The sequence below is a fragment of the Xyrauchen texanus genome, chromosome 13, assembly GCF_025860055.1.
Source record: "Xyrauchen texanus isolate HMW12.3.18 chromosome 13, RBS_HiC_50CHRs, whole genome shotgun sequence".
Lineage (NCBI taxonomy): Eukaryota > Metazoa > Chordata > Actinopteri > Cypriniformes > Catostomidae > Xyrauchen > Xyrauchen texanus.
Window position 1 is genome coordinate 18999052 of NC_068288.1, and position 27576 is coordinate 19026627.

The 27576-nt window shown below is 36.7% G+C and overlaps 2 protein-coding genes across 4 annotated transcripts in view; both read right to left on the bottom strand.

Annotated features, from left to right (window-relative positions):
• LOC127653714 (BTB/POZ domain-containing protein 8-like) overlaps positions 1-5110 on the bottom strand; it is a 42121-nt gene extending 37011 nt beyond the window's left edge. The window contains exons 1-2 of one of the 2 annotated variants that reach the window (XM_052140506.1): positions 5058-5110; positions 1714-1844 (exon numbers count right to left, since the gene is read on the bottom strand). The gene's annotated coding sequence lies outside the window, so the exon portion shown is untranslated. Of the gene's footprint in view, positions 1-1713; positions 2141-5057 lie in introns of those variants that run through there. The other variant, XM_052140507.1, reaches the window with a different exon arrangement.
• A 629-nt stretch (positions 5111-5739) lies between these two features.
• On the bottom strand, positions 5740-26152 carry LOC127654181 (epoxide hydrolase 4-like). Of its 2 annotated transcripts, none has more exons than XM_052141240.1 (7): positions 25808-26152; positions 25002-25087; positions 20478-20635; positions 17430-17558; positions 14551-14579; positions 12842-12990; positions 5740-7730 (listed from the first exon to the last, which is right to left on the bottom strand). In XM_052141240.1, the coding sequence occupies exons 1-7, from the start codon at positions 26048-26050 to the stop codon at positions 7487-7489; spliced, it is 1038 nt and encodes a 345-aa protein (XP_051997200.1). In that variant the 5' UTR covers positions 26051-26152; the 3' UTR covers positions 5740-7486. The 2 variants fall into 2 exon arrangements, with proteins under 2 accessions (XP_051997200.1, XP_051997198.1); XM_052141238.1 differs by having other exon boundaries at positions 14551-14654.
• Positions 26153-27576: the final 1424 nt, after the last annotated feature.

The window sequence follows — 27576 nt, forward strand, 5'->3', positions numbered from 1 at the left end:
TGACCAACAGTACACTTATTACAAAGACAGTCTACTTTAGAAGTTGACAAATACACGTTTATTATTATTATTTACTTTTTAAGTGTTAAAGGAATAGTTTACCCAAAAATGAAAATTCTGTAAACATTTATCCCAGCTGTGTATGACTTTCTTTCCTCTGCAGAACATGAATTAAGATTTTTTTTAAATCTCAAATTTGCAGTCCATTCAATGCGTGAATGGTGAACAAAACTTTGAAGCACCAAAAGCACATAAAGGCAGCATATAAGTAATCCTTATCTCTCCAGGATTGATTGGATCTCTTCAGAAGACATGGAATAAAACACTGGAGTCATATGGATTACATTAATGCTGCCTTTATTTGTTTTTTGGAGCCTCAAAGTTTAGATCCCCATTCACTTGCATGAACCTAAAGAGCTGAGATATTCTTCTAAAAATCTTTGTATGTGTTCTGCAGAGGAAAGATGGCCATATACATCTGGGATGGCATGAGGGTGAGAAAATTATGAGAGAATTTAAATTTTTGGGTGAACTATCCCTTTAAGAAGGTTGCACCAGTCTTACAACCACTCAAAAAGAAACTCATACAAGGGGGGATATGGGTTTTCAATAACTGCTACTGATAGTAAGATCAGGGTGGCTGATGTCCCATATTCAGGAGACCCCAGCTAGTTGTCACTATTAAGTTGTCACATGGGCCTATATTTCAGTAACAACAAGATTTTAAGTCAAAAGTGCAATTGTGCAAATACTGTATGTATATTCCCCAGCAGAGGTTGTTTCAAACACCAAAAATAATTACAAAAATGTTGTTAAATCTAACATCTACCCCAAGTAAATTTTCACTATCATTGTATTTTTGTTATAGCTCTTGGTAAACAAATGACTATAATCAAACAACACTGGCAAACATTAAGGCAAGGGTCAACTATATTATGAATGCAGAGGTTTAAATGTGTTCTTAGAATAAATCAAGTCAGGGTATGATGCAAATGTGTTTTATTTTTAAAAAAGTGTTTTAAATATCATAATTAAACATAATTTATTAATTACAATAATTTATTTGTTAAAACTATGTTTTCATATTTTTGTATGTTACATTCACTTTGATGTCTTGATCAAGGCACAATTGGATTTGAAAACCTGTCTGCATCTGTGAGTGAGACACAGTGTTAGGCTTTATTATTAAAGTATGGACTCACAGATTATGCTTTTTTGGCTTCTATAGTGTTGCCAATATTATGAATCTCTATTATTTTTAATTTAATAATAGTTAAAAAACACTGATCTCACTGTTAGCAAGATTAGCATTTATTCACACCTTTTCAGAATTTATGGCCATAAAGCTATTAAAACGAAGTCTGCTCTAATAAACCAGCCATAAAATCACAACAGAAGACAGAAAATCACGTCAGTCATCACACTTGAGGTGAATTATGGTTAAATAAATAGTGTGAATGTGTATTCAATGGTCCAGACTGACTGCTAGCCATTAGCCTCTTTCTTTAAACACCAAAACAAAGAAAGGAACTTTGCTAATTGATAGTGAGAAATAATATCCACATTATAAACGGATGATAGTGTTTATTTCTCTCTTAAGAGGATAAAACATGTGATTCAACATAAGAGGATAAAACATGTGATTCAACACAATGACATTTCACAAGCGTCAGTCGTGTTGTCGTCAAGTGGAAGAAGAGGAGACTGACTTACCTCACCCCCTACCACATGCAGTGCATGTCACCATCACTGTGAATTCACATATGCGCTTAAATGTTAATAAATCGTGCTGATACCGAAAGTGTTATTTAAGCAGTCCATGCGATGCTGAAAACTAAGACAACCTCTACATAAGGATGGCTGGCGCGAAACAGACGTTCCGAAGCTTTGCGAGATCCCGAAGCAAAGATGATTCGAAACACTGATCCGAAGCGTGATTCAAAACACCCACGTCACGTGACAACGGCTAAATGAAGCGTCTAAGTGTTTCATCAGGTGGAGTGCTCCGCCGAATCAGGGTTTCATTGATTGGTCGGTTCGGGAACAAATCACACAATCACACAGTATAAAAGTTTTGTCAACGCATTTTCATATCGTGGGTTTTTGTGAGAGGAGTTTGGTTTTGAGATAGTGGATTTTTGGTGATATAGTGACATTTATAGTGCGATTTGTTTAGTTATATTTAGGATTTAATTTACATTTACACATTGACTTAGAGACACACAGAGTACATATAGTGACACATGAATAGATGCATTGATAGAAATATATATATATATATATATATATATATATATATAGATAGGCCTACATATATTACAGATACATATAGATTATTAGATAGATAGGCTATAGATAGGCCTAGATAGATAGATAGAAATGGAGGCTCCACAGAAGAGATGCCGTACATCTGTGGTGTGGGAGCATTTCCATTTGGAAACCCCAAATAAAGTGAGATGTGTGTATTGTGATCGGCAGCTCGCCTAATGCAACAATACATCATCCATGATGCGCCATTTGAGGAGCATTCATCCTGCCATTCTGCAGGGTGCAGAGGATGGTAGTGTTCCCCCTGTACCAAGGCCTGCTACTGACACTGCTGGGCCATCTAAGCAAGGTATGCATTGTTTGAAATATAGGCTAATTATAAGTGAAATATAATAACTAAGTGTTGGGCCATTGTTTAGAAAGGCCATGGACTAAGACATGCCTAACATCCCAATCACAACTGCCAATCACTTTAAAAACAAATGTTGTCAATATAATATTATACTTTGTGAATATACATTTTATATGTCTACATATGAGTACCCAATCTACAGCCAAGACATCATTTTGTTTTTTGTAATTGTTGTATTTCTATAATGCACTTTATCTTTCTCTGCACACTGAGCATAAATATTCATAACATAACTTTGTTTAGGAAGGTTTCCAAATGAACCAGTAGACTACTTTCACGGTAGGCTACTATTTTTCCAATATATTTGTCTGAAAGTATGTTTTATCTTCTCTTTTAAAAGGCAGACAGAGGGAATTGGATGAGGCTCTTCTGAACATGGTGGTGAAGGATCTGCAGCCCTTCACCATCGTGGAGGATGAGGGTTTCAGGGCCTTTGTGAACAAGCTTGATCCAAGCTATGTCCTCCCATCCCGGAAGGTGCTTAAAACAATGGTCAGCTGAAAGGTACAACACAACCAAGGAGAAGACAATGGAGGACCTACAAAAGGCGGAATTTGTTAGCCTTACGGCTGACATGTGGTCTTCCATTAATATGGATGGATATCTTGGTGTAACATGCCATTACATAACACCAGAGGCAACAATGGCAACTGTTTTACTGGGTGTAAGGAGGTTTTACCAAACCCACACAGCCCAGCATCTCATGGAGGCTAAAGCCTTGCTAATGGCTGAGTGGGGAATAACCTCCAAAGTTCACTGCATGGTGACTGACAATGCATCCAACATGATCCTAAGTGCCCAGCTACTCAACCTTCGCCATGTCCCATGTTTTGCTCATAATTTGAATTTGATAGTGAAAAAGGCCCTGGATCAAACCCCAGTCATCAATGAAATTCGCCAGAAAGCCAGAAAGATAGTGGGGTTGTTCAGATCCAGCTGCAAAGCAAAGGACAAGCTTGTGGAGATGCAGAGCTTGATGGGCAGACCAAGTCTGAAAATGATACAGGAGGTTGAAACGAGATGGAACAGCACATTCGACATGCTACAACGCTTGTATGAGCAACGTGAGCCAGTGGCTGCTGCACTTGCCAATTTAAACAGTGATACTGCTCCCCTGACAAGTCTTGAGTATGACATTATTCAACAGTCATTGACACTTCTTCAACCATTCAAACTAGCAACAACAGAGATGTCAGAGGAACAGAGAGTGTCTGCTTCAAAGCTCATACCATTGTACAGGATGTTGCAGCACAAGCTTGCACAGAAAAAGGAAATGCAACGCAGGAATCAACTGTACAATTAGGTAGGACACTATGACCATACGTGTAATTGGCCATAACTCTCATATTGTTGTCATTATTTTAATTAATATGGTTTTCTCTTGTGTTGGCTCATAGGCTCACATCTACAAGAAGGTCTGCACTCCAGATGTGGAGGGTACAAGACTTTTAGAGCCTTGGCACTGGCTACACTGCTGGACCCAAGGTTTAAAAATGTGGCTTTTGGAAATCCTGCCAAAGCCCTGGATGCTGAAAAGCACATCACACTGGAGTGTGCTTCACTGATGCGTTCAAACACAACTCCTGGTGAGTTTCAGTCTATGTTATCTTATGTAATGTGATTCATGAAATTTATACTTCATATGTGTTGTCAGTTTATGATTTGTTACTAATTGCCGTTTTCTTTTAATTCAGAACCACAAATGTCAACATCAGGCCCATCATCAACACCAGTTGAAACACAAGACAGTTTATGGGAACATTTTGACAATCGTATCCGTGAGACCCAGATGATACACAATCCTACAGCTGATGCCACAGTCGAAGTGAAAAAAATACCTCAGCGATGCGTTTTTGCCCAGAACTCATGATCCTCTAACTTACTGGAAAGAGAGAGCAGTAATCTTTCCTCATTTGTATGTCCTAGCTAAAAAATATCTTTGTATGCCAGCAACAAGTGTCCCTTGTGAGAGAATTTTTTCAAAGGCTGGAGAAATTATCTGTAAAAAAAAGAAGTAGGCTGAGTCCTTCAACAGCAGAGAAATTAATATTTTTGAATAAAAATCTATAAGAAAGGGAGACATTGTGGCTTGATTTATTTTTATTAATATTCATTTTTCATGACCAAAATCACATTATGCAATGTGAAGAGACTACAGGTTACAAGCTTCATATATTACAAAAATACAATAAAAAAAAAACCAACACATTTTTTTTATTAGCTCTTTGTAAAGGTTGTTTCAGATCAACACCTGCAAGTGACCACTAGGTGTCACCGTGGAGACGGGTTTCGGATTGATTCGAAGCCTCGAAACAAAATGGCACATTTGCTTCGACTGTTTCATTGCTTCACGAAGCCTCGATCTGCCCATCTCTACCTCTACATGGGAAGCGTTGCCTGACAGTTGCAATTATTTTGTTTGTTTTCCTACCCTCTTGCGGTGAATGTGCGAATTACACGAGATGCAATGTAAGGGAAGGGCTTTGCTGCGCCAACCAATGGGGTGAATAGGCTCCTTTTGATTCCATGAATGAAAATATGAATTATATACAATATGCAATATGCAAACATAGTTCAAATTTACTGTACAAAATCTAAAATTCTTAAAATTGTAAACTTATTGACATATTTACTTATATCAAAAGTGATATGTCAGACAATTTATTTAAATTATTATTATAATTTTTTTTTTTAAATGAACATGCTTTAGGCTTTTTTATTTTATTTAAGATAAAGGGTCCAACAATGCTAAAGAAAAATATTTTCAAAAACCTCTCTGGAAATTATCAATATCATTTAAGAAGCAAAGTGTAAAATTAAGAGTCTGTACCAATTATGGAATATGAGATATTAAATTTTCAAAAAGAACAAAGCATGTTCTTTGAAATACATAATAATAATAATAAGAAGAAGAAGAAGAAGAAGAAGAAGAAGATTTAAGATTTAAAAATATATAAAATCGCTGATTTTTGAGACAAGACACAAAACAGGGTTTAAATCATAGTTTTTATTTTTAATACTAAATTCATTTGAAATGGATATATTTGTTGACACAGGTCTCAGCAATGAACCATATACAGGAACAGGTTTTTATTAAAATGCTTTTTCTGAAAATTGACATTTATTCATCTTACTGAAATTTTTTATCTTTCTTTTTCTCAGTTAAAGCTGCCTCTATAACCTAACTCAAATGCCAAAATTATTTTACAATTCTTAACAGAAATGATCACAATGGGTTGATGGTGTTGACATGTTAGCTGCAACTGCAGAGACTTCAACATTGTTTTTTTAAATATAAAAAAAAAAATTAACAACCAGACCATGGCTGAGTTCAGAATGACTTTCTATTCATATTACTATATATACTACTACTTCAGCCATATTAGTCTATCATGTCAGAAATTGTAAAAGTAGTATGGTAGCATGCAATTCCGAACTCAGTCCACGTGTCCTACTGTTGCATCCACCATGAACAGGAAGTGTGAAAGGGGTACTCAGGGTTATAGCTGACCATGACATTGTCTGATTTATTCAGGATTCTATAAAAGTTATCATTATAAAAAGATTTAATGCAAAGTGAGGACACAACTTTGAATAGACAGTTTTTAATGGAAAATTACATTTAAAGTTTATACTTTTGGAATTGTTTGATATCTTACAGATCATACCCTACATTTGATATTTAGATTTATAAACGTGTTGCATTTTTAAACACTTTGTTTGGCAGTTTAACATTGTGACCTCTTGCTGAAGACAGGTTAAATGTGCTTCCAAGTATAGAGCATGCATTTAAAACAAATTCTAATGAAATTACAAATATAAGTTATACATATACACATTTCTTTTCGATTTAACTTCTCCAGTTGTTATTATGATTTTCTTGATTTCTAACATAAAAGTGGATTATTTTATGTAGACATATTTTGTCCCTTATCTCAAGAATCTGTGAAATCTAACAAGTTATGTTGGCTATTGATCTGGATGTTTTTTGAAAGGTTGGTAGTTAAAGTTTAAAAATGGACAAATCCTTCCAAAATCATAATTAATGTCTGTACCTCTCCTTAAGGTCCAGTCAAGAGTCTATCTAAAGTAACTTTTCACTGTAATTTTTTTAATAAAAATACGAGATCAGGTAAGTGAGTTCCTGTTATTATTTATTTGCTTACAAAATGGTGCAGAGCTGGTTTCTACTTTTTTTAGATGCAGCATTTAGGAAGAGATACAAAATAAGTACGATATTGACACATCACTTTGTTTTGTCATACAAGAGGATCAAAATATAATGGCATTCTCAACTGTTTAAGCAAAGTATTGTCAAAAATTACAAAAAAAAACAAAACACCAGGAACAATATTTTAACAAGACATCACTACCCATATTTTAACATTGTGTTTAGAGTAGAGAGTAGCAAATCTGATGATATAAATGTCTGATAACCCCACAGTTCAGTCTCAAAAGACATGGCACATCTTTACGTTGCAAAATGCTGTCAAAAGGCACCACACAATACAACTTACAGAGATTGTGCAACACATTTTAAAATATTGTCACCATTAAACTTTAAGGCGAATGTCATGTGCAAACTTGAGAAAAACAGATCAAACACTCAACCCTCTAAGCAAACTCTCCAATTAAAATGTGCTTTTGTTCTTTTCCGCTTCATTGAAGTTTCATTTGTTTCTATACTTTAGATGTATCAAATTTAAAATGGTGATTGCATTAATCATTACATTGGTTTGTTTTCACAGGCATCATCCCTGGTCTCCTCGTGCCTCGACAGACAAGGCCAGAGGGAGAAGGACCTCATTATAAGTTCCTGTAGTGTTTCCGGCCCTCTCCCTCCTTGATGAAAGTCCATATGAGTGTATTGACAATGTCAGGCTGGTCTTGCTGCAGCCAGTGACTGGCTCCAGAGATGATGTTTAGGCGGAAATGGTTTCTGATGTACAGACGACAGGCCTCGGCCATGTCCTGCTCCAGAAAAGCATCTCTCTCTCCCCACAGTAGCAAGACAGGAGACCTCACCTCACAGTGACTCAGTGGGAGGACACTGCAGAAAGTAGATATTGAAAACGCAGCATTCATCTTTAACATCTTACTATATTGGTTAGTTAAATAGAGGGTTAAAACTGACTTACTGCAAAGTGTATTCACACATCTTAAAGGAATTGTTCACCCAAAAATGAAAATGATCTCATTATTTACTCTCCCTCATACCATCCCAGACGTGTATAACTTTCTTTCTTCTGCAGAACACAAATGAAGAATTTAAAAACAAATATCTCAGCTCTGTAGATCAATACAATGCAAGTGAATGGTGACCAACACTTTGAAGCTCCAAAAAGCACATAAAGAAATCATAAAAAGTCATCCATACGACTCCAGTGGTTTATTCAATGTCTTCTAAAGCTATCTAATCAATTCTGGGTGGGGAAATACCCAAAAATTGCAGTTTCTAGGCACAATCATAATTTCAAGCTTGATTACACTTTCTAGTGCTTGATGCATGCAAAGAGCACTAGATGATGGAAGTGTAATCAAGCTTGAAATCATGATCGCCAAGGAGACTGCTGATGTTAAGGTTTATAGTTAAACAGGAGTTATATATTTTTGTCTGCTCTCATCCAAAATCGATTGGATCACTTCAGAAGACATTGTATAAAACACTGGAAAGTCATATGGATTACTTTAATGCGTCAACGTTTAGGTCCCCATTGTCTTGCAAGGTATGGACCTACAAAGCTGAGTCATTGTTCTAAAAATCTTTGTTTGTGTTCTGCTTGTGTTTCTTTCTGAGGAAAGAAATTCATACACATCTGGGATGACATGAGGGTAAGTAAATGATGAGAACATTTTCATTAAAATCAATGTTAAGTGTGTGTGTGTGTGTGTGTGTGTGTGTGTGTGTGTGTGTGTGGATAGGTTTGGGTGGTTTATGAGGACTTTTTTTAGGTTGCAAACTGGAAAATGCTCTCATTATTTACTCACCATCATGCCAGCCCAGATGCGTATGACATTCTTTCTTCTGCAGAAAACAAATTGTGATTTTTAGAAGAATATCTAAAATACCATAAAATGCAAGTGAATGGTGCCAACATTTTGATGAACCAAAAAGCACAAAAATAGAGCAATAAAAGTAATATATAAGACTCCAGTGTTTTAATCCATATCTTCAGAATCAATATGATGGTGTGTGTGTGTGTGTGTGTGTGTGTGTGTGTGTGTGTGTGTGTGTGTGAGTGTGAGAGAGAAACAGATCAATAGTTAGTTATTTTGCGAAAAGTAATTTTTTGCTAGAAATTCATCTCTCTGCCCAGTAGGGGGCTGTATGCATGAAGAATGTGTATGACCAAAAACACAAAAAGAATAATGTGTAAGTGATATGTTTCTCACCCAGACCTTTCATATCGCTTCTGGAGACATTGAATTAACCACTGGAGTCTTACGGATTACGTTTATGCTGATTTATGTGATTTTGGAACCCATTCACTTGCATTGTATGCTCCAAAAGAGCTGAGAAATTCAGCAGATGAAAGAAAGTCATACATATCTGTGATGGCAAGGATGAGTAAATGCTGAGAGAATTTTCATTTTTGGGTGATCTATCTCTTTAACTACATTAGTTAACATGAACTATCAATGAACAATACTTGTAAAGCACTTATTAATCTTGGTTTATGTTCATTTCAACATATACTAATACATTTTCTAAATCAAAAGTTGTCAGTGTGCAACTTTAGTTAATGCATTATGAACTAACATGAACTAACAATGAACGATTGTATTTTTATCAACTAACATTAACAAAGATTAATAAGTGGTGTAAAAATGTATTGTTCATTTTTATTTCATAATACCTAACGCATTAACGAATGGAACCTTATTGTAACGTGTTAACCTGTTCATTTCTGTTTTGATTCAAGGTTAGAATATGATACAAGTATGCTGGAGATTTATGACAATCCCCTAAAGAAGAATGTATGCAATTTCATGTCTCTCTCATTGACTTTCTAAAATAAAGTTATGTGTTCCTATTTTCTGTAGAAAATATGTCAGCGCCCTCCTACACACACCCACCTGTCCACCTACACACACCCACTCATGAACACAAACACACAGTCAGCACAGCTCTGCCCTGAGACATAATAAAAGTGTGCTAAAGGAGCAGAGGGAGGGCTTAGTTAAACATGGACATCTCACATGCTCCAAACCATATACTCTTCCAACATATTAACACAGAATATTTGGCTGTCCACAATTGTTTTGAGGATGTGACAAATCAATTCAAATCCCAATATTGATTTTTGTTAGTACTAGTATTAGTACTTAGTCATAGCAAACAGCCAGGAACTGATCTAATGCTGATCTGAACCCATTATGAGTTAATGGCTGTGCAGTTCAGGAAACATGAAATCAATCTCTCTCTTGACAAGGACACATGCACATATGAAATATGTAGTCTTATTCTGTCAACCTCAGTCATGCAGGTTTTCAATATTACTTTTATAACATTAAGAAATATCTATTTGAAAAAAAAAAATTCATTTAAAATCCTGTTTTTAAACATTATTACTATAATTTCTGAAAACAACTCAACGTATTCCCATCAAAACGGTTCCTTGTATACAATATCCCCAAATATCAATATCCAGAGAAGACACTGGAGGGCAACATTCCCTTTACTACATGTCTGTAATTCGGTGGTAATTAGATGTCCCTTTATCACTCACAAACTACTAGACATGTCCATGTCATCTTTTGGCATAAGAAACATCTGTATATGTGCCAAAAGTAACAGAAACATTAATATATTTATACCTGGAAATATTAGATTATATTACTGAATTTATTACAAGCTGTAAGAGTGGTCAGGGACAAAAATTTATTATTATTTTCTTTTTTTGGTGAAAAAAATAAAAAATAAATTATATATATATATACCAATTAGTTCCGGTCCTCGAATCTGATTGGACGAGAGACGTTCCATGAACACTGATGGTGTTACAGCATCAGCACTCAGATGCTTCACTGTGTGTGCATCACAGTGTGTCTGTTAGGAGTTACTGGCTTTATTTTTGAAATTAAGTAATTATGTTAGCCAGCAGGTGGTGGCAAAATATATTTTTTGTGAGTAATAGTAGCCAGTTGGTGAAGTAAAGTGAATCCTTTAGTTATTGTTTACATAGAACTGCGCTCTGTGATCGCTGTATTACGAATACATTAAGCTAGGAAATAGCTTTAAACGGCCTTAAATGGACAACTTCAGGATTAAGCCTCATGCTGAGATACACAACAGACTGATTTATTACAGAACTCAAGTGCTTACCTTTTTCCAGAGTTTCCACATTGGTTACATACTGTTTAAAATGGCGGAGGACATCGCTGTTTCTATAGTGAATGACACTTGTGCACTGGCTACCGTGAAATAGAGAGGAATACCCCCGCTTGGGCGTCTATTTTCCACTGAAAAAGCTGACAGCATCTCTGATTGGGGTGTGGCAACAGGTGATTGCGTATGCTCTCTCTCTCTCTCTCTCTCTCTCTCACACACACACACACACACACACACACACACACACACACATCCATCCATCCATCTATCCTTGTTTATCCAATAACTTGTTAGAAACAGCACAAGCCGTGATACTATTTCTGAAGTGAACTTTTTGAATTACTAATGGAGGCTTGGACGCATCATTTACCAGCAACGGCAGATTCTGATTCGTCGTGTAAGAAAGTAGTTCCATGCACAAATGCGTTTTTATGACCGTACTCGTTTTTTCCTAATTTTTTTTAATTTACTTGTTCATTGAACTGTTGTATATAAGCAATATCACACTGAGCAAGCGTGCTATATGGCCCTAAATCAGCCCTACATCAGCACTTACCTATGTAATTATCACAGCAGTGCTGATGTAGGGCTGATTTAGGGCCATATAGCACTCTTGCTCGTGTGATATTGCTTAAATATATATATACACATATACACACAATCACACACACGCACACGCACACACACTGGTGGCCAAAAGTTTGGAATAATGTTTAGATTTTGCTGTTTCCGAAGGAAATTGGTACTTTATTTCACCAATGTGGCATTCAACTGATCACAAAGTATAGTCAGGACACTACTGTTGTGAAAAACAGCACCATCACTATTTGAAAAAAGTCATTTTTGATCAAATCTAGACAGGCCCCATTTCCAGCAGCCATCAGTCCAACACCTTATCCTTGAGTAATCATCCTAAATTGCTCATTTGGTACTAGCAAATCACTTGCTATTATATAAAACACTGCTGAAAGCTATCTGGTTAATTAAATGAAGCTTAACATTGTCTTTGTGTTTGTTTTTGAGTTGCCACAGTATGTAAAAGACTGGCATGTTTTAAGGTCAATATTAGGGGAAAAAATGGCAAAATAAATAAATAAAACAACTTTCTCTAGAAACTCATTAGTCAATCATTGTTTTGAGGAATGAATGCTAAACAATGCTTGAAATTGGCAAAAAAATATAAAAAATGTAGATTTCATACAAAGGTGTACACTACAGTCTTCAAAGACAAAGGACCACTGGCTCTAACAAGGACAGAATGATATGTGCAAGGCCAGATTTACAACTAAACAAGAGGATAAGTAGATCAGAGTCTCTAGTTTGAGAAATAGACACCTCAAATGTCATCAGCTGACAGCTTCATTGAATTCTACCTGCTCAACATCAGTTTCATGTATAGCAGACAAGAGAAGACTCAGGGGTGCAGGCCTTATGGGAAGAAATGCAAAGAAAAAGCCACTTTTGAAATATAAAAACAAAAAGAAAAGGTTTGAGTGGGCAAAGAAACACAGACATTGGCTAGAATGCCAAAGATCTGCAATGCTGCCATTGCTGCACGTGGAGCATTTTTTGATGAGAACTCTATGAAGTAGCTTAAGAAGCTCTGAGCATTTTGTTTTTTTAATTGTAAAAGTAATTTTTCACGTTATTAATGTCCTGACTATACATTGTGATCAGTTGAATGCCACTTTGGTGAATAAAAGTACCAATTTATTTCCATAAGAGCAAAATCTGTACATTATTCCAAACGTTTGGCCGCCAGTGTGTGTCTGTGTGTGTGTATATATATATATACACAAACTAGAAAATAAGACACAATTTTAAAGAACCTGAAGACATTTCTGAAGTAGTTGAGGGCCCCAGTGAGGGCCCCTGGCTGGGAGAGGGCATACAGGTAGGCTTCAAGGTCTTCTGTGGTGAGCCAGCGGCCCTTACAGCTGATGCCTGTGCTGCGGCTGGTAAATAAACTCTTCAGGGCCTGCAAATCCACATCAGCACCCAATGAGAAAGCAGAATAAAAAATTATCTAAAAATGACACGGCTCCCCCGCTACCCACACACACATTTTACAGAGTTTTACAAAATAATTATTGTTATTCTTTCTCTTATAAATAATTTTTTTTTTAAACAAAAAAGATGTCTTCATTGGCTGGGTTTCCCATTATTATGCATGATATGCATAAAACAATCAGACCTCAAACACAAACTGGTGTCAGCTGCTGTGCAAACTAGGGCTTATTCATAATGACTGAGGGTTGAAGCCAGATGGATGAACTTGGCTCACTGATTAACTCACAAACAATTGTGCATGCTAAAGAGAGAAGCTGGTCAGTCCGGTGAAATAATCCAAATTTAATGAATGTTTTGGGTAATTAAAGTGGTAGAGATTGTCATGCAATTTAAATCACAAGCATTATCAATTTAATCAAGAATCATCCAATTTATGACAAACTGAATCTCTGTAGTTTTTCAAAGATTATCCATATGGACAATACTGATATATATGAGATTACTAAAGGGATGAAGAATTGATTTGTATCCCTCCACAAGCTACCATTTCTTTTAATATTAATTAATTAAATTAGATATTGTAATGAAGGCTGGCAATGACAATGATGATGTGAAGAACCCAAGTGCAGTTTATTCATAAATGTGAAATCAAAAAACCGTGAACATAAACATAAACATGAAACTAAACTAAACTAGACTTGACTTGACTTGACTTGACTTGACTTCCAAACAACATTACATAAACAATAACTGACACAAGTCAATGGCAACTAAACAGGAATTAAACTTTCAAAATAAAAGGCATGAACACAAATCATGAAAAAAAAACACATAAACGTGACACATCCCCCCAACAAGGGCTGCTCCTGACGTCCAAACAAAAATACATGGAGTTCAATGGGGAGCTGGGTGGGGGTCCTTGAGGCATGGCCTGGCGAGACAAGGCGTTGGGCGTGGCCTGGCAAGACAGAGTGTGAGGTGTGGCCTGGCGAGATAGATAGGGTGTGAGGCGTGGCCTGGTAAAACAGGGCGTGGAGCATGAGACCTGGGTAGAGCCACGGAAGGTGGAGCCATGAGAGGCTCATGGGGAAAAAACTGGAGAACTGGGAACTCGGAGAGTAGCCGAAGACTCGAAGGCCAGGGTGCAGCCAGAGGCTCGGAGGACCAAGGCAGGGTCACTTGACGTGGCAGACGTGGTAACATGGCAAGATGAGGTAGAAATGGCAACATGGCATAACGTGCCGCTGAGGCTTGTAAAGCTGGCTCTGGGACGGATGAGGCTTGCATGTGAAGAACTCAAGTGCAGTTTATTCATAAATGTGAAATCCAAAAACCGTGAACATAAACATAAACATGAACTAAACTACACTTGACTTGACTTCCAAAAAACTTTACATAAATATACCTGACACAAGACAGTGGCAAAGAAAAAGGAATTAAACTTTCAAATTAAAAGACATGAACACAAAAAATGAACAAAACACAAAAACATGATAGATATCAACAATATATGTCATGTCATGCTTACCTTGAAGTCATTGATGGACAGCATAAACTCTGGGTAATGAGGCAATTGGAAGAAAAAGTAGTAACATGACTTGAGCATCTGACTTGGGTGACAAAGGGCATAATCTGGACACAGAAGATGATAATAAATGAACAACACATGTATGCCAGCAGAAGACAGAGCAAATGAAACATTTCCCTCTATTTTATGACTTGCACACACATTTTTGTAGTCAAACTACGTCCAGGCATTCATTTAAAACATTTTTTACAAATTCTGGCACGGTGCACTGTGTTGAGGCTGCACATTTTTGCCAAGGAAATCGGTCCTCTCAAGCAATTTGTATTGATTTTTCAAGCATAAAAAAAAAATCCCCTTTGTTAGTGAATAAACTTACATTTAAAAACATTTAAGTCATATAAATCACATGCATGTTATTAGGAATTGCTTAAATGTGTTTATTACCTTAGTACAATATTGGAATGGATATTGATGTTGTATAGATGAATGCAGTCAGCACATATATCAGTTATCATGTTTTTTATTTTATTTTATCATTTTGTTTTATTATTTAACATTTAACATCTACATTCTCTCATGTAGAAGTTTTAAATATTCTGACATCAGAAAAGACTTGGATTCATTTATTTATATTGTCACACTGTGTCGCATCCAGGCGACATCCCTTTCATAATGCATGCAAAAGAAAGTTTAGGAGTAAAGACATCCTGGATCTGTTCCAAAAACTAGGGAGCTGCCTCCTGCCTACATAGGCAGCTTTCTTTTATGGCAGCATCCTAACTGAAATGGAGCCACATAAAAGACCTATTTGGAACACATTACATAAGGATAAAATCCTTGCATCATTCAAGTAGCGCTCACCAAGCAGCGCAGTGCCAACACACCTTTTCAGCCGTCTTGGTTCCATAAGTATTTTCCCCTAAAAAAGTCCTTCATAACAGAGTTCCAGGCCATGAACCAAACCAAACAGCTGCAAAGTGAACCACATTAAAATACATTTTGATTTGAAGCAAAAAAGTATTTAAAAATCGACAAAAAGACAGATTGTGTACTTTTCGTGTATCAAGAGGGGATGAACTGCAATGCCATGAAGCATTGCAATTGACAAAATTAAATACAAATTTATAGAAATGTGTACAACTAGTATGTCATGGAAATGGGCGGTCAGTGCAGAGCTTGTAACTGGTGCTTATTGGTGAGTCGGCATAACGCAGCCAATCCTATGGGACCGGAACTCTTGGAAACAACAGGCTGACTTCCTGAATGATCATGTTGCATTTCCATCTTTTTCCTGAACGTGCAAGTGTTCCACAATTAATAAAGCACTCCTGTTTTCCAATTCCGGTCTCCAGTGTTTTCACTTGGATTGGTGTATGTTTGGTGTAAGTTTAATGTATTACTTTTTAAAAATTGTAAAAAAAAAATATATAGAAAAAAACGATGTGGCTCCATATCACCAATACCTTAGAGTCGCGGTGAGCATTTTTTGACAGTGCCTCACCTGAGTAAGTAGATGACATGAAGCGATTGTCAGAGGTTAGTTCTGTTGATTTCATTAACTACTTTATGACACTTAAATAGTTCTCCATCACAGATGTGTATGACTTTCTTTCATCTGCTGAACACAATTTTTAGAAGAATATATCAATATTTGAGTCCTTTTTTACTATAAATTCTCCTCCCTGCTCAGTCTATCTCCACTTTATCTTTCATTATTACATTCTTCTTCTTGCATTTTGGTGATTCACATTCTTCATGCATATCGCCCCCTACTGGTCAGGGAGAATAAAAAAACGTACTTAAATATTGACTGTTTCTCATCCACACCTATCATAACGCTCCTGAAGATATGAAGTCTGGAGTCGTATGGACTACTTTTATGCCTTTGTGTGTATTTTGGAGTTTCAAAATGTTGGCACTGCATTGTATGGACCAAAAGATATTCTTCAACAAATCTTTGTTTGAGTTCTGCAGAAAGAAAGTCATACACATCTGGGATGGCATGAGGGTAAGTAAATGATGAGAATTTTCATTTTTGGGTTAATTTTCCCTTTAACAGCCTCTGTAAGTCTGTCTTCAATGGTTTATAAGTTATTATTAAAAATAATTTCTCCTATAGAGAAAATAAATGGGATTTTCACTTCAGGAACTTGACTATTGCGCTCCATTGATTTCAATACAGGTGATGCGAGACAAACGACACAATACTCTAGCATAAATATACATAGTACACACACATTTGGGTAAAAAAGTCAATTTTCTATTATTATAAACTATTGATACTTTTAACTATTAAACAGATTTAAACATATATTTTTATTAAGAATTTCTCTCGCTTTGTCCGCCATCTTGGATTTAATTTTCCATCAAGCTCATCACTGCATTCTGAATCGCTTTCCCAGCGAAGAATACAAACTATGCTATTTAAGAATTTAGGCAAAATATGGTTTCTTTAGATGTATAACTAAGGTACCTACATATTGGAGTGTGGGAGTTTGTCAATGATGCCTTTAATCCAGAGGCAGCTCACTAGATTTTGGAACAGACCCCCTTATTAGCAGATATAAATTCCAAAAGTACAAGAAAAACAATAGGTGTGGTCTTGTATATGTCACTCTCAGTGAGTATTGTGTAGTGTTATAAGACTTGCCACAGTCCCCCCATGTCTCTGCCAGACGCCTGCCTGTAATTACCTCCTCCTCTAGGCTGGAGCACAGGAGCCAGATGGAGGGCAAAGCCCCAAGATTCCCCAAGCACAACCACAATATTTCATTGTGAATGATGCACATAATATTAATGAGCCCTAAAAACTAAAGCAGTCCCTCTGGCTTGGCATGACAGAACCTGAAGTCTAATTGTCAGATGTATAGGTCACTTACCAGTGAACACACAGGGGTGAGGGCTGTTCAGCACTATGAGTTTTGTCACCATTTCAGGGTAGTGAATTGCACAGAGCCATGCAATGATGCCACCCCAGTCATGCCCCACGAGCAAACATCTGTTGTATCCTGAGGAGAGGAGAGGGAGGAAGCTGACATGTTTGTTTGTTGTAATGTGTGTATGTATGTGAGTACATGCAAGAAAAGTGAGTGCTTGTATTTGATGATGAATAGTGAGATTCAGTACGCTGGCATGCTGTGCCCATATGTTTCTCTATATTTATGTAAGTGTGCGTGTGTGTATCAGTGCATATTTAAAGTACATTAGTGTCAGTGAGGCAAAACAGGACAGAATGTCCATCAGGATAGAGATTTATTTCTAGAAACTTCTGATGAGAACATCTAGAAATGAGCAAAAGAGTAACTAACCTCTTCCTTAGAGAAATAGTTTCTCTGAAAGAGCATTCTGCCATTATATACTCACCCTAATTTCATTACAAACCCATATGACTTTCTTCTGTGAAACAGAGAAGGTGAATTTTTTAAAAGTATTTAACCTCCTGAGACCGAGCGTGACAGCTGTCTGCATTTTATATTTCTCGTTTTGATTTGTAATAGTAGCCCTTAATAAAAATGCTGATTTTTTTTTATAGAGCAGATAGTTTTCCTAAAAATGATACCAAGCAATGTGGAGTTTCCAGGAGGGTTTTTGGTAATTCATATTTTTAAAATGTTACATTTAAGATGTTACAGACAGTACAGCTGTTTTTCTATAAAACTTTGGAACAATTTGTGTTGGGAAAAGCACAATAAAAATGATTGATGATGTTTTTTCTACTTTGGCTGTCTTTGCACTGTCAAACAAACAAGCAATAGCCAGTGCTGAAGCATTTTAACAATCAGAAAGCAGCATAATTCCTTCCGATATAAGTAATGGCTTGAATCATCCAATTACTGCCAACAATGTTATAATAAAATACAACTATACATTATACATTTTGAATGTAAGTACTGATAACCATGTTGAGTGGGGTTATCAAACATCATTTGCAGCCTGAAAGTCACACTTAGCAGCATAGGAAAGATATTGGATGCTCCCTTGCTCCCTATTTAGTGATTGACTTAACCTCCAAAGTGTCATCTGTCTGCATTGTTATCAAAACAGTTCGAAATGCAATCTTATTTTCTTCCCAACTCCTTATGAAGCCTCTGAAAGCAATTCTTTTTTCTCAATGTGTAAATGCACAGTAAATATATGATTTCTAAGGAAAAAGAGAGCCAATAAGATTTGATGCCATCGATGTAGCCCCCTTTAACGGATCAAACTGATTTTAGATTGAATAATGACCTCAATTTCGCTCTGTTCATTACACAAAGTGATCATATATCTTCAGAACACCTGGAATATAGTGCATAGGTTGTATCGATTACTTTTTCTGTGCTTTAATGTGTTTTTTGGTTCTTTTTCAAAATTGGCAGACCAGAGTCATTATACTGCAAATAACTGTTTTACAATTTCACCTTTTATGTTCCATTGAAGAACGAGAGACATAAGGGTTTGTGTAATGGTGAGTAAATCATAACAGAATTGTAATTTTTTGGGAGAACTATTCCTTTAAGAGGCTGACAGATTTACTACATACAGTACCGCCGCTCCCTAAACGCATATTACACAGTCTGCACTGGCCACCAATTCCCTACGGGGGCACCATCTTACCCTAAGGGGGCACCAGAAAGTCCACCGGCTACCCTTCCTTAGACATTATTCAAGGACCCGATTCAAGCACAGATGATTGCCTCGCACTACGTCAGATTATCATCTCACCCCCCAACCACTCTGACAACATATTATTTTAAAACAGCAAATCCTTCTTTTGGATCATTCAGATTTATGTTTTTCCGCTGTTCTTTAATTCCCATAAGTCATTCCCAGCAGAACAGATAACTTTAGATAACTCAAAATTCACAGAAGACAATTTCAGTTCAGGCCCCAGTAAAGATTTAACTGATGGTATTTTCTGGCTCTGCAATATGATATGGCCCCTTAATAATGTTAATAAATAACAAAACAGTTTTTGTTAAAGAATGACTTTTGGGGCCTTTTTTGCCACATAGGCTATTTGGAACAGGTTCTGGAAATGGCATGACCCGGACTCAAACTCTTGTTGACCTCTACAGCTCCAACTTATGTTAAATTTATACAAATTTACATTGACCGTTGAATTAAATATAAATAAAATTAAATGAAAAATAATAAAGAAAAATGCCACTAAAACAATTATAGAAAATAAGCAATAAACCAAATGCTTAAATCAAGCCAACATTGTTTCTATTTAATCCCAAATATTAATTTTATTGAGCAATATATACAGTAACACAAAATAATGAAATTAAATACTGCTTGTTTCGCAATATACCCTTCTTGGTGAAATAACAACAGTTTATGTTGTCGATCATGTATAAGCTTGATGTATATCATGTGTGTCTTCTTCCTGAGTAACTTAAGTTCAATTTAATTTAGTGTTATAACAAGTACTGACTAGTTATGAATGACACCTTTGCTCAGAGCAAGGGTGGACATATCCACTGTTTGCAACAGAGTGATTCCAATTTCTTGGATCTGAGACCCTGAAGCAAGACATAATCATGAATCTTTATTTTGACGGCCTGTCACAATACACCACCGACCACTTACAAACAGACCCACACACGCCACTATGCGCAAGCAGACAAAATAATTTATCTTTGTCATGATTTAAGATTAATCCAAACCTGAACATGTCCATGAGTCATGCCGTAGTCAGTAGCTCAACTAGCGAATATGTATTTGAAATCCAGGCACAGTTCATAAGACCTAATTTTAAGCAGCTTAAACTGGCAATATCTAAAAAAGCCAAGAACATCTGTGAAATGTTTAACTTCACCACACACTATTGTTAAGACTGCCTCATTAGCATTCACCACTATAAAAATCTTATCAAATTCTTGAGTCATACAAGAATGTGAAATGGAAATAGGGCTGAGATAAGCAAGGCAGTCTGTTCTTACCAAGATACTCCACAATGTCCTTGATGTCAGTGACAAGGTAGTCCAGTTGGTAGCTCTCGGTGGAGGAGGGCAGGTCAGACTCCCCGTAGCCTCGCATGTCTACAGCAACAACACGGAATTCACTCTTAAATTCTCTCAGCTGGTGACGCCAGGAGAACCTAGGAAAACATGGGAGCATTTTGAGAAATATTCATTATAATTTTTAAGGGTTTCATATGAATACATTTGCTAGTTCAATTTAGATGCCAAAAGGCCTATACACACACAGAGCACATACACCTTGGCCATGAAGTTTTGTTATTTTCGTGTAAGTGTGGTGGTTACAAAAATATACAAAGAAAAAGAGAAAATAATAATTAGTGTCATCAGAATATGATGTTGTCATTGAAAAATAAATTGAATGTCATTAATGCATACTGTAAGATTTTGGATGATGGCAATTTATATTCCTTGCCTATGGACAATCGAGTGTTTGATTGCTTTTGCCTTGGGACTTGTTCACCTGCTGGGGGAGGGAGCGTGCTGCTCAGACAATACAGAGACTCTGATGCTGTTGCAGCAGCTCTGTGTCTTGTGTCTTTGTTTACTGTTCAATCTCCCCTTACCAGGTATGACATGAATAAATTGTCATGTAAATACACTTTGTATAATTAAAGGCTGTGAAAAATGGCAAATGTCATTCTGTGAAGTGTATTAATTGTTCGTTAAAGATGTCTAAAAGTTCGGTTCAAGTTAACCATGAGTGTATCACGTGTGCAACTGGTGAATGCTAAACTGATGGCAAAGACCATGCGGTTACAGAAATTGTGAAAGTTTAGTAAATGTATACAATAGTATTTGTACTTTTGATAACTAATTTAACAGTTAAGAGTTAGAAGTTAGTGTTTTAAAGAAGGAATGTGTTGGTTCACCAGAATATATGTACATAGTATTATTAATGTGCATTGTAATCCTAGTGTTTATTGAAATTATTTGTTTAATTTGTGGAAACAGTACCTGATGAGAAGCTGTATGTGAGTAAATGTGTATTTTTCTGTATATTGTGACTTTATCTATTTAGACAATCTGTTGTTATATGTTTATTGATAAATGAGAATGCAGAAATATTTGCATTAAGCTGAGAAAATACAGAGACTCTGATGATGTTGCAGCAGCTCCGTGTCTTGTGTCTTTGTTTACTGTTCAATCTCCCCTTACCAGGCGGTGAGGGTACTACATAAGTATGTGTTAAGTCTAAGCACAAGTGGGCTTGGCGAAATTGTCCATGCAAAGCTAGAATGGACTGGGTCAGGTGAAATTTATTTCTGAGGTTCTTCTCCGGCACAGACCTATTACATAGTCCATTCCCTGTCACGCACCAGCAATATAAACAAAGGCAGCACATTCATAATAAGTTGTTAGTGCAAATGGACTGTACGCTATGATTTATAAGAATAGAAATTTGGACTTACTGTACATTGTTTTGTGCAATAACTTCATAATTGTCGAATGTCAGGTATATTTCAGACAGTGACACTCTCTTTTTATAAATGTGCTTCTCATCAGGATTTGAATTTACACTCCATTAAATTATATACTGTAGAATGTAAGAATTATCTGGAGTGGTGGTGGCATAGTGGTCTAAAGCACATAACTGATAATCAGAAGGTTGTCAGTTCGATCCCCACAGCCACCACCATTGTGTCCTTGAGCAAGGCACTCAACTCCAGGTTGCTCTGGGAGGATTTTCCCTGTAATAAGTGCACTGTAAGTCGCTTTGGATAAAAGCGTCTGCCAAATGCATAAATGTAAATGTAAATTAAAGATTTCCTTCTACTGACACAAATCATGGATAGTATTAACAGTGATTGTATCGCACATAATTCACTTCTACTGGTCGATTTTGATTTGAAAAATTTAATTAATTAACTGAAACATGAAACAAAAAAATATTTCAAAATTCAAATTACTCCAAAAAAATAAAAAGAAAATATAATCAAAACAATGGAGTGGTCTAAACACTCATACCAGTTTAGGCCACTCCATTAACAGTGGCTTAAAAATTATTTGACAACAGGTGGAAAAATACCAGTACATATTAGATCATAAAAATTCTTGTAAATAAATAACATACCAATAATAATAAAAAATAAACCATGACTTCTAGACAGTTTAACACAAATCTCATACATTTTTGTTTCATAAAACAGCTGCAATTTGTCAGAGACAGAATTTGATGTTCCACTATATTTTTAGAGTTTGAACATTAACTTTATTACCAACTGCTTGTGAAATCGCCAAACTGCAAATGTAGGAACTGAATATAGACTTTGTGCTGAAAACAAATATGGTTCTAAAATGTCTTAGCGCAATTACCTATTTCTGAGGAAAAGAGCAAATTGCACTTTGCGGCACTTAATTAACATAAAATACACCCACAGTTTGTGCACATACACTCACAGAAAGCGCAAACACTCCCACCCACAGCCACTTGCGCTTTGCACTGGCATGACAATTACCGCTCTCGTGAAAATTGGTGAAGACGTAGCACACGGTTGTTGCAGGTTGTGCTGCACCTTGCACACTCACGAAATTAGAGCCCTTTGGATTTTATTCATGAAACATGAGCAGAACTGTCTATAAGCAGTTTGTGTAAATTGTATATAAAACAGGATGAACCGATATTTTGTGTCATTACAATATTCGATTATTTACTACAAAATCTACCGATATCGATAACTTTCATGATATGATGCTTTTCATGCTACATTGTTTCAAATCACTGATAAATAATAATAATTTGAAAGAAATGTAAATAGTTAGTTAATTATCCATTGTGTTTTTCCACTCTCTTTTGATTGAGAGGAAATAATTGGCCCCGATCATCGGTTATTTTTTAAACAATTGGACGATAGTGCCGATAATTGCATTTATCAGCCGATACCGATGATTGGCTGCTACATCGATGCATCACTTCATAAAACCATTCTTACATAAATTGACACAAGGAATTAAATGGGACAATTTATGTAAAATAGGTTTATGAACGATTTACACAAATTTTGTTCCGCTTATGTTTCATAAATAAGGCCCAATGATTCTCTTTTCTAATTTATGGGCTTTATACCTTTTATGTACATGAGAGTAAAGAGAAAACAGGAAAGCGAGATGGTATGGGATCGGGACATGGAGCAGGCTAGATTCGAACCCGCATTGCTATGATTGCACAATGCTTATTATGTCTTGCAGACACATGCACTGTACACTGAACCACAGGACAGACCCCTTTGACTCTCTTGGATAATCAACCTCCACACCAAGTACTGGCATAGAAGCAGGCCTGTCTGAAATCAATTTACTTAATGAAAGTCCCCTGAAACTAGTTAGAGTTATGTAAGTCTGATTCTTTTGAGTCATATCATTACACTCATCTGCCAGGCTGGTAGTAGCCTACCCCCCAATCAGAAATTGTTGATTTTGTGTGTGTGTGTGTGAGAGAGAGAGAGACAGACAGACAGAGAGACACAGACAGACAGACAGAGAGAGAGAGAGAGAGAGAGAGAGAGAGAGAGAGAGCAGAACGTGTAAGCCTTACTGATTCTGATGAGTCAGGTACAGCAGAGGTTCTCAGAAATTAAACCCAATATGTTAGAATATAGATGAGCGTCAAATTAACAAACATGCACACTATTCCGACCCCCACATATCCCTATTGCTCAGCACTAAGGGAAATCTTTGACTTGCATTTTTTGAATGCACCAAACTAAAGTGGAGCAGAAGTCATAGGCGAGGGTGTCCTCCAGGTCTCCTCTATATATTCAAGAGTTCATCACTGATTCTGGAACAGTAGATTGGCCAGTGAAGCAGAAAGGAGCCGTGCCACATTAATTAGGCACAGTTCTGTCCTGATCTCAGTTCTGCATTTTGGCAGCTCACAGACATGACAGCTTCACTGGTCCCCAGATACTCAGAGTGCCACGGCACTACATAGAACATCTCATAACTATTATTGCAATATTCCGGCCATATCACTGTTCACAACAATGATACAACACACCACAGATGGTGTTAGGATAAGATGGACAAAAAATCTGCCCCATGCAATGAGATTTAGATATATTAGGTCCAAAACAAGTCAGATTTAGAAAAATTTGTTGAAAGGGAAGGTTTTGTATATCAGTTTGCAGAGCTGAATACACCAAGAATCAACCTGCTTACTACATACGAAGTATATATGTGTGTATATATATATATATTGTATTATATATAGAGTATACTATTTATATACATGGATTTAGACAAAATTAAGGGAGACTCCGGTGTGTGCTTTTAAATTAACAGTAGAGTCATTTAGACTGTGAAAGTAAAAATCCAACAACAAACCAGCACACTTATCTAAGTTATTAATCTATGACTCTGTGTGTAGGCTATAATGTGGAAGACTGACTCAACAACAACGTACTTTGGAACTGTGCCTGGCAGAATCCCTGTAGAGAAGTGTATCCCATGTGCATGAGTGTGTGAGAGTTTTTAATAAAATCTCACCAAAACTCAGGGAATCCATGCAAAAACAGCATAAGTGGCTTTCCTCGTTCTCCTGCAGCAACATAGTGAAATCTGAGTCCAGACTCCTAAATAACCACACAGAGAGCAGAGGCAGTTATTCTTCACTGTAAAAGAAGTATATGATAAATGTCCACCAGTCTTGTGCATCCTGAAGTAAAAATCCATTTGCACATCTCTCTGCTTTATAGAGCTATAAAATATGAGAGAGGGGAGTCTGATCCGCAAACTTCAGCTAATATTGAAGCAATAGCTTGTGTTGACAATTCTGGAAAATTCATACCCCTTTTTATAACAGCCTGCATCAATTGGTATGTGATGAGTTTGGTGGCTGTTTAATGGACATTCTTGGTAATTCAAAATTGTGTTTTTGGAGACAAACATTAAAATTGAACTCTAGGAAAACATTTAAAGTTTCTTTCTGGTATATTTTGTAAGTATCCAGACACTCTAATGGGCAATACTTAAAGCAGCTGTTGTCAAGTACAAAAAGGCAAATACTTTTTAGAGAAACGCACATTATGTGCTAAGCTCTGCAGGTATATAAACACATCTCAACTCTGCCTAAAAGAGCTGTTTTCGGCACCATTTGAGTGGACAGAGGAGTCCAAACTATGACTATCAGTTAGTGTGGTCGCTGTCCACCCAAATGGTGCTGAAATTATGTTCAGTAACGTTCCTTCCAGGAGCAAAGCACCGAAGGGCAAAGTTATCCTAATACACGCACGCTTACAAACACTAATATGCATCCATATTTACCTCGCTCCATAAAGAAACGCGCGTCTTACCTTGATCCTAACATAACAGTGTGTACCCAAGGACGTGTCATTCAGGCACGCGGGGGGTGTCTCACGAACCGTCCACTGAAAGGTTGTTGACGGTCGTAGGATGATATTCCAGCCAAGTTTGAGCAGCGCTACGCCCGTGCACAGCGCGCAATATCCATATATGAGAGACCAGTATCCCATAACTCTGATCTTCAGCGTCAGTCCGACTGTCAACAACAGCAAGTTGTGAAGCAGTCTCGCCATTTTTACATTACTGCTGGAATACGCTTGTTGGTCGCTGTGCCTATTGATACGTTAACTCAATTGCCTTCGATGTGCATCGTAATAATCCTGTCGCACCGTTAAGAGCGCATCCTCCTGACTGGGGAGGATCCCTGGAGCGGAGTCACGCTTACGTATGACAATAGTCATGCTCAATCCCAAAGGTGTTTCATTTGCACCTCGGACTGAACCACTACAACCATCAGACGCAAGAAAATTAGAAAGCTGCTGTGGGGCCCACCGCACAATTTAACGCAACTTTTTGAGCCCGCAACACAGCGCGAGCTCACGGATTGTCCGCCCCGAGAAACTGAATGATAATAAATTATAATACTTCATAATGATTTATTTTGTCATTCCAAAGTCATTGCAGAATATTATAATATAGGCTATTTTATAAATCACCAATTTTCAGTAATCTCGCTGGACCCTAGTGGGCCCCGCCCCCCTGGTTGAGAAGAACAGCTTTAATGCACACGTTCAATTAGGATCAGTCCTATAATTCGGTGCCATTTAAGTTCCCAGTATTTGAGGTATTTTTAATGTTTAACTTCAACGTATTACAATTTGAATAGGCTTTTTTTTTATTTTATTTTTTTTAATACAATTTATAACGTTACACATTGCTGTCAAAGTAGTCAATTATTTTTTTTTATCATTTAAATTTTTTGTATTTGTCCAAAGAGCTGCATGTCAATCACCTTTGATAAAATAAGTGCCAGAGAAATCATTGGATTTCTGAATTTTTTCCCCATGCTGTTGTGGTTTTTCTATCACTTACATGTTTTCATTTATGATAATTGACTAATTTTAACACTAATAGTGGAGTTTTGTGTGTGTGTGTGTCCATTGATTTATTGTCCAACCCTGTTATGTCATGATACTTTTATCTTTAATTAAAGATAGACATACAGTATGTAATGAAATGACATCACACACACTGGAGGTAACAGTTCATTTTAGTTATCTGCATAACTCTTTTGTTTGATGTTTTCCTTTATTTTCTGATGTTAGTCATATGTGGTCAAGCATAACATGTCGACCCTGATATGGGAAGTTATTGGGAAAATGTATGTCATTCTAAAATGTCAATATATATTTATGTTAAAAGAAATAATATAATATCAGTTCACAAACACAGTATAATTTCTAATTATCATTCACAGACCATGTAGTGGATATATTTTATCCACTGAATATCCACCCTGTTATTTTTCACCCTGAACCAGCCCATTTAACTGGATGGACATCTGAATTCTTTATGCCATATATATATTATATATACCAAGGGCGTAGCAGTCACGGGGGAGGTGGGGGACATGTCCCCTGCATTCTTTAAAAAGGTGATTTTTGTCCCATGCACTTTTCCAAGCTAAACCCATTCCAAGTCCAACGGGATTTGTATACAGTATTCTTTGCGTTTTGTTACTGAGCCGCACCACGGAGGTCAATCGGCTCCTGTAGAATGCATGAAGCGCTCTGATTCTCACGCGCTCAGCAGAGGCTTG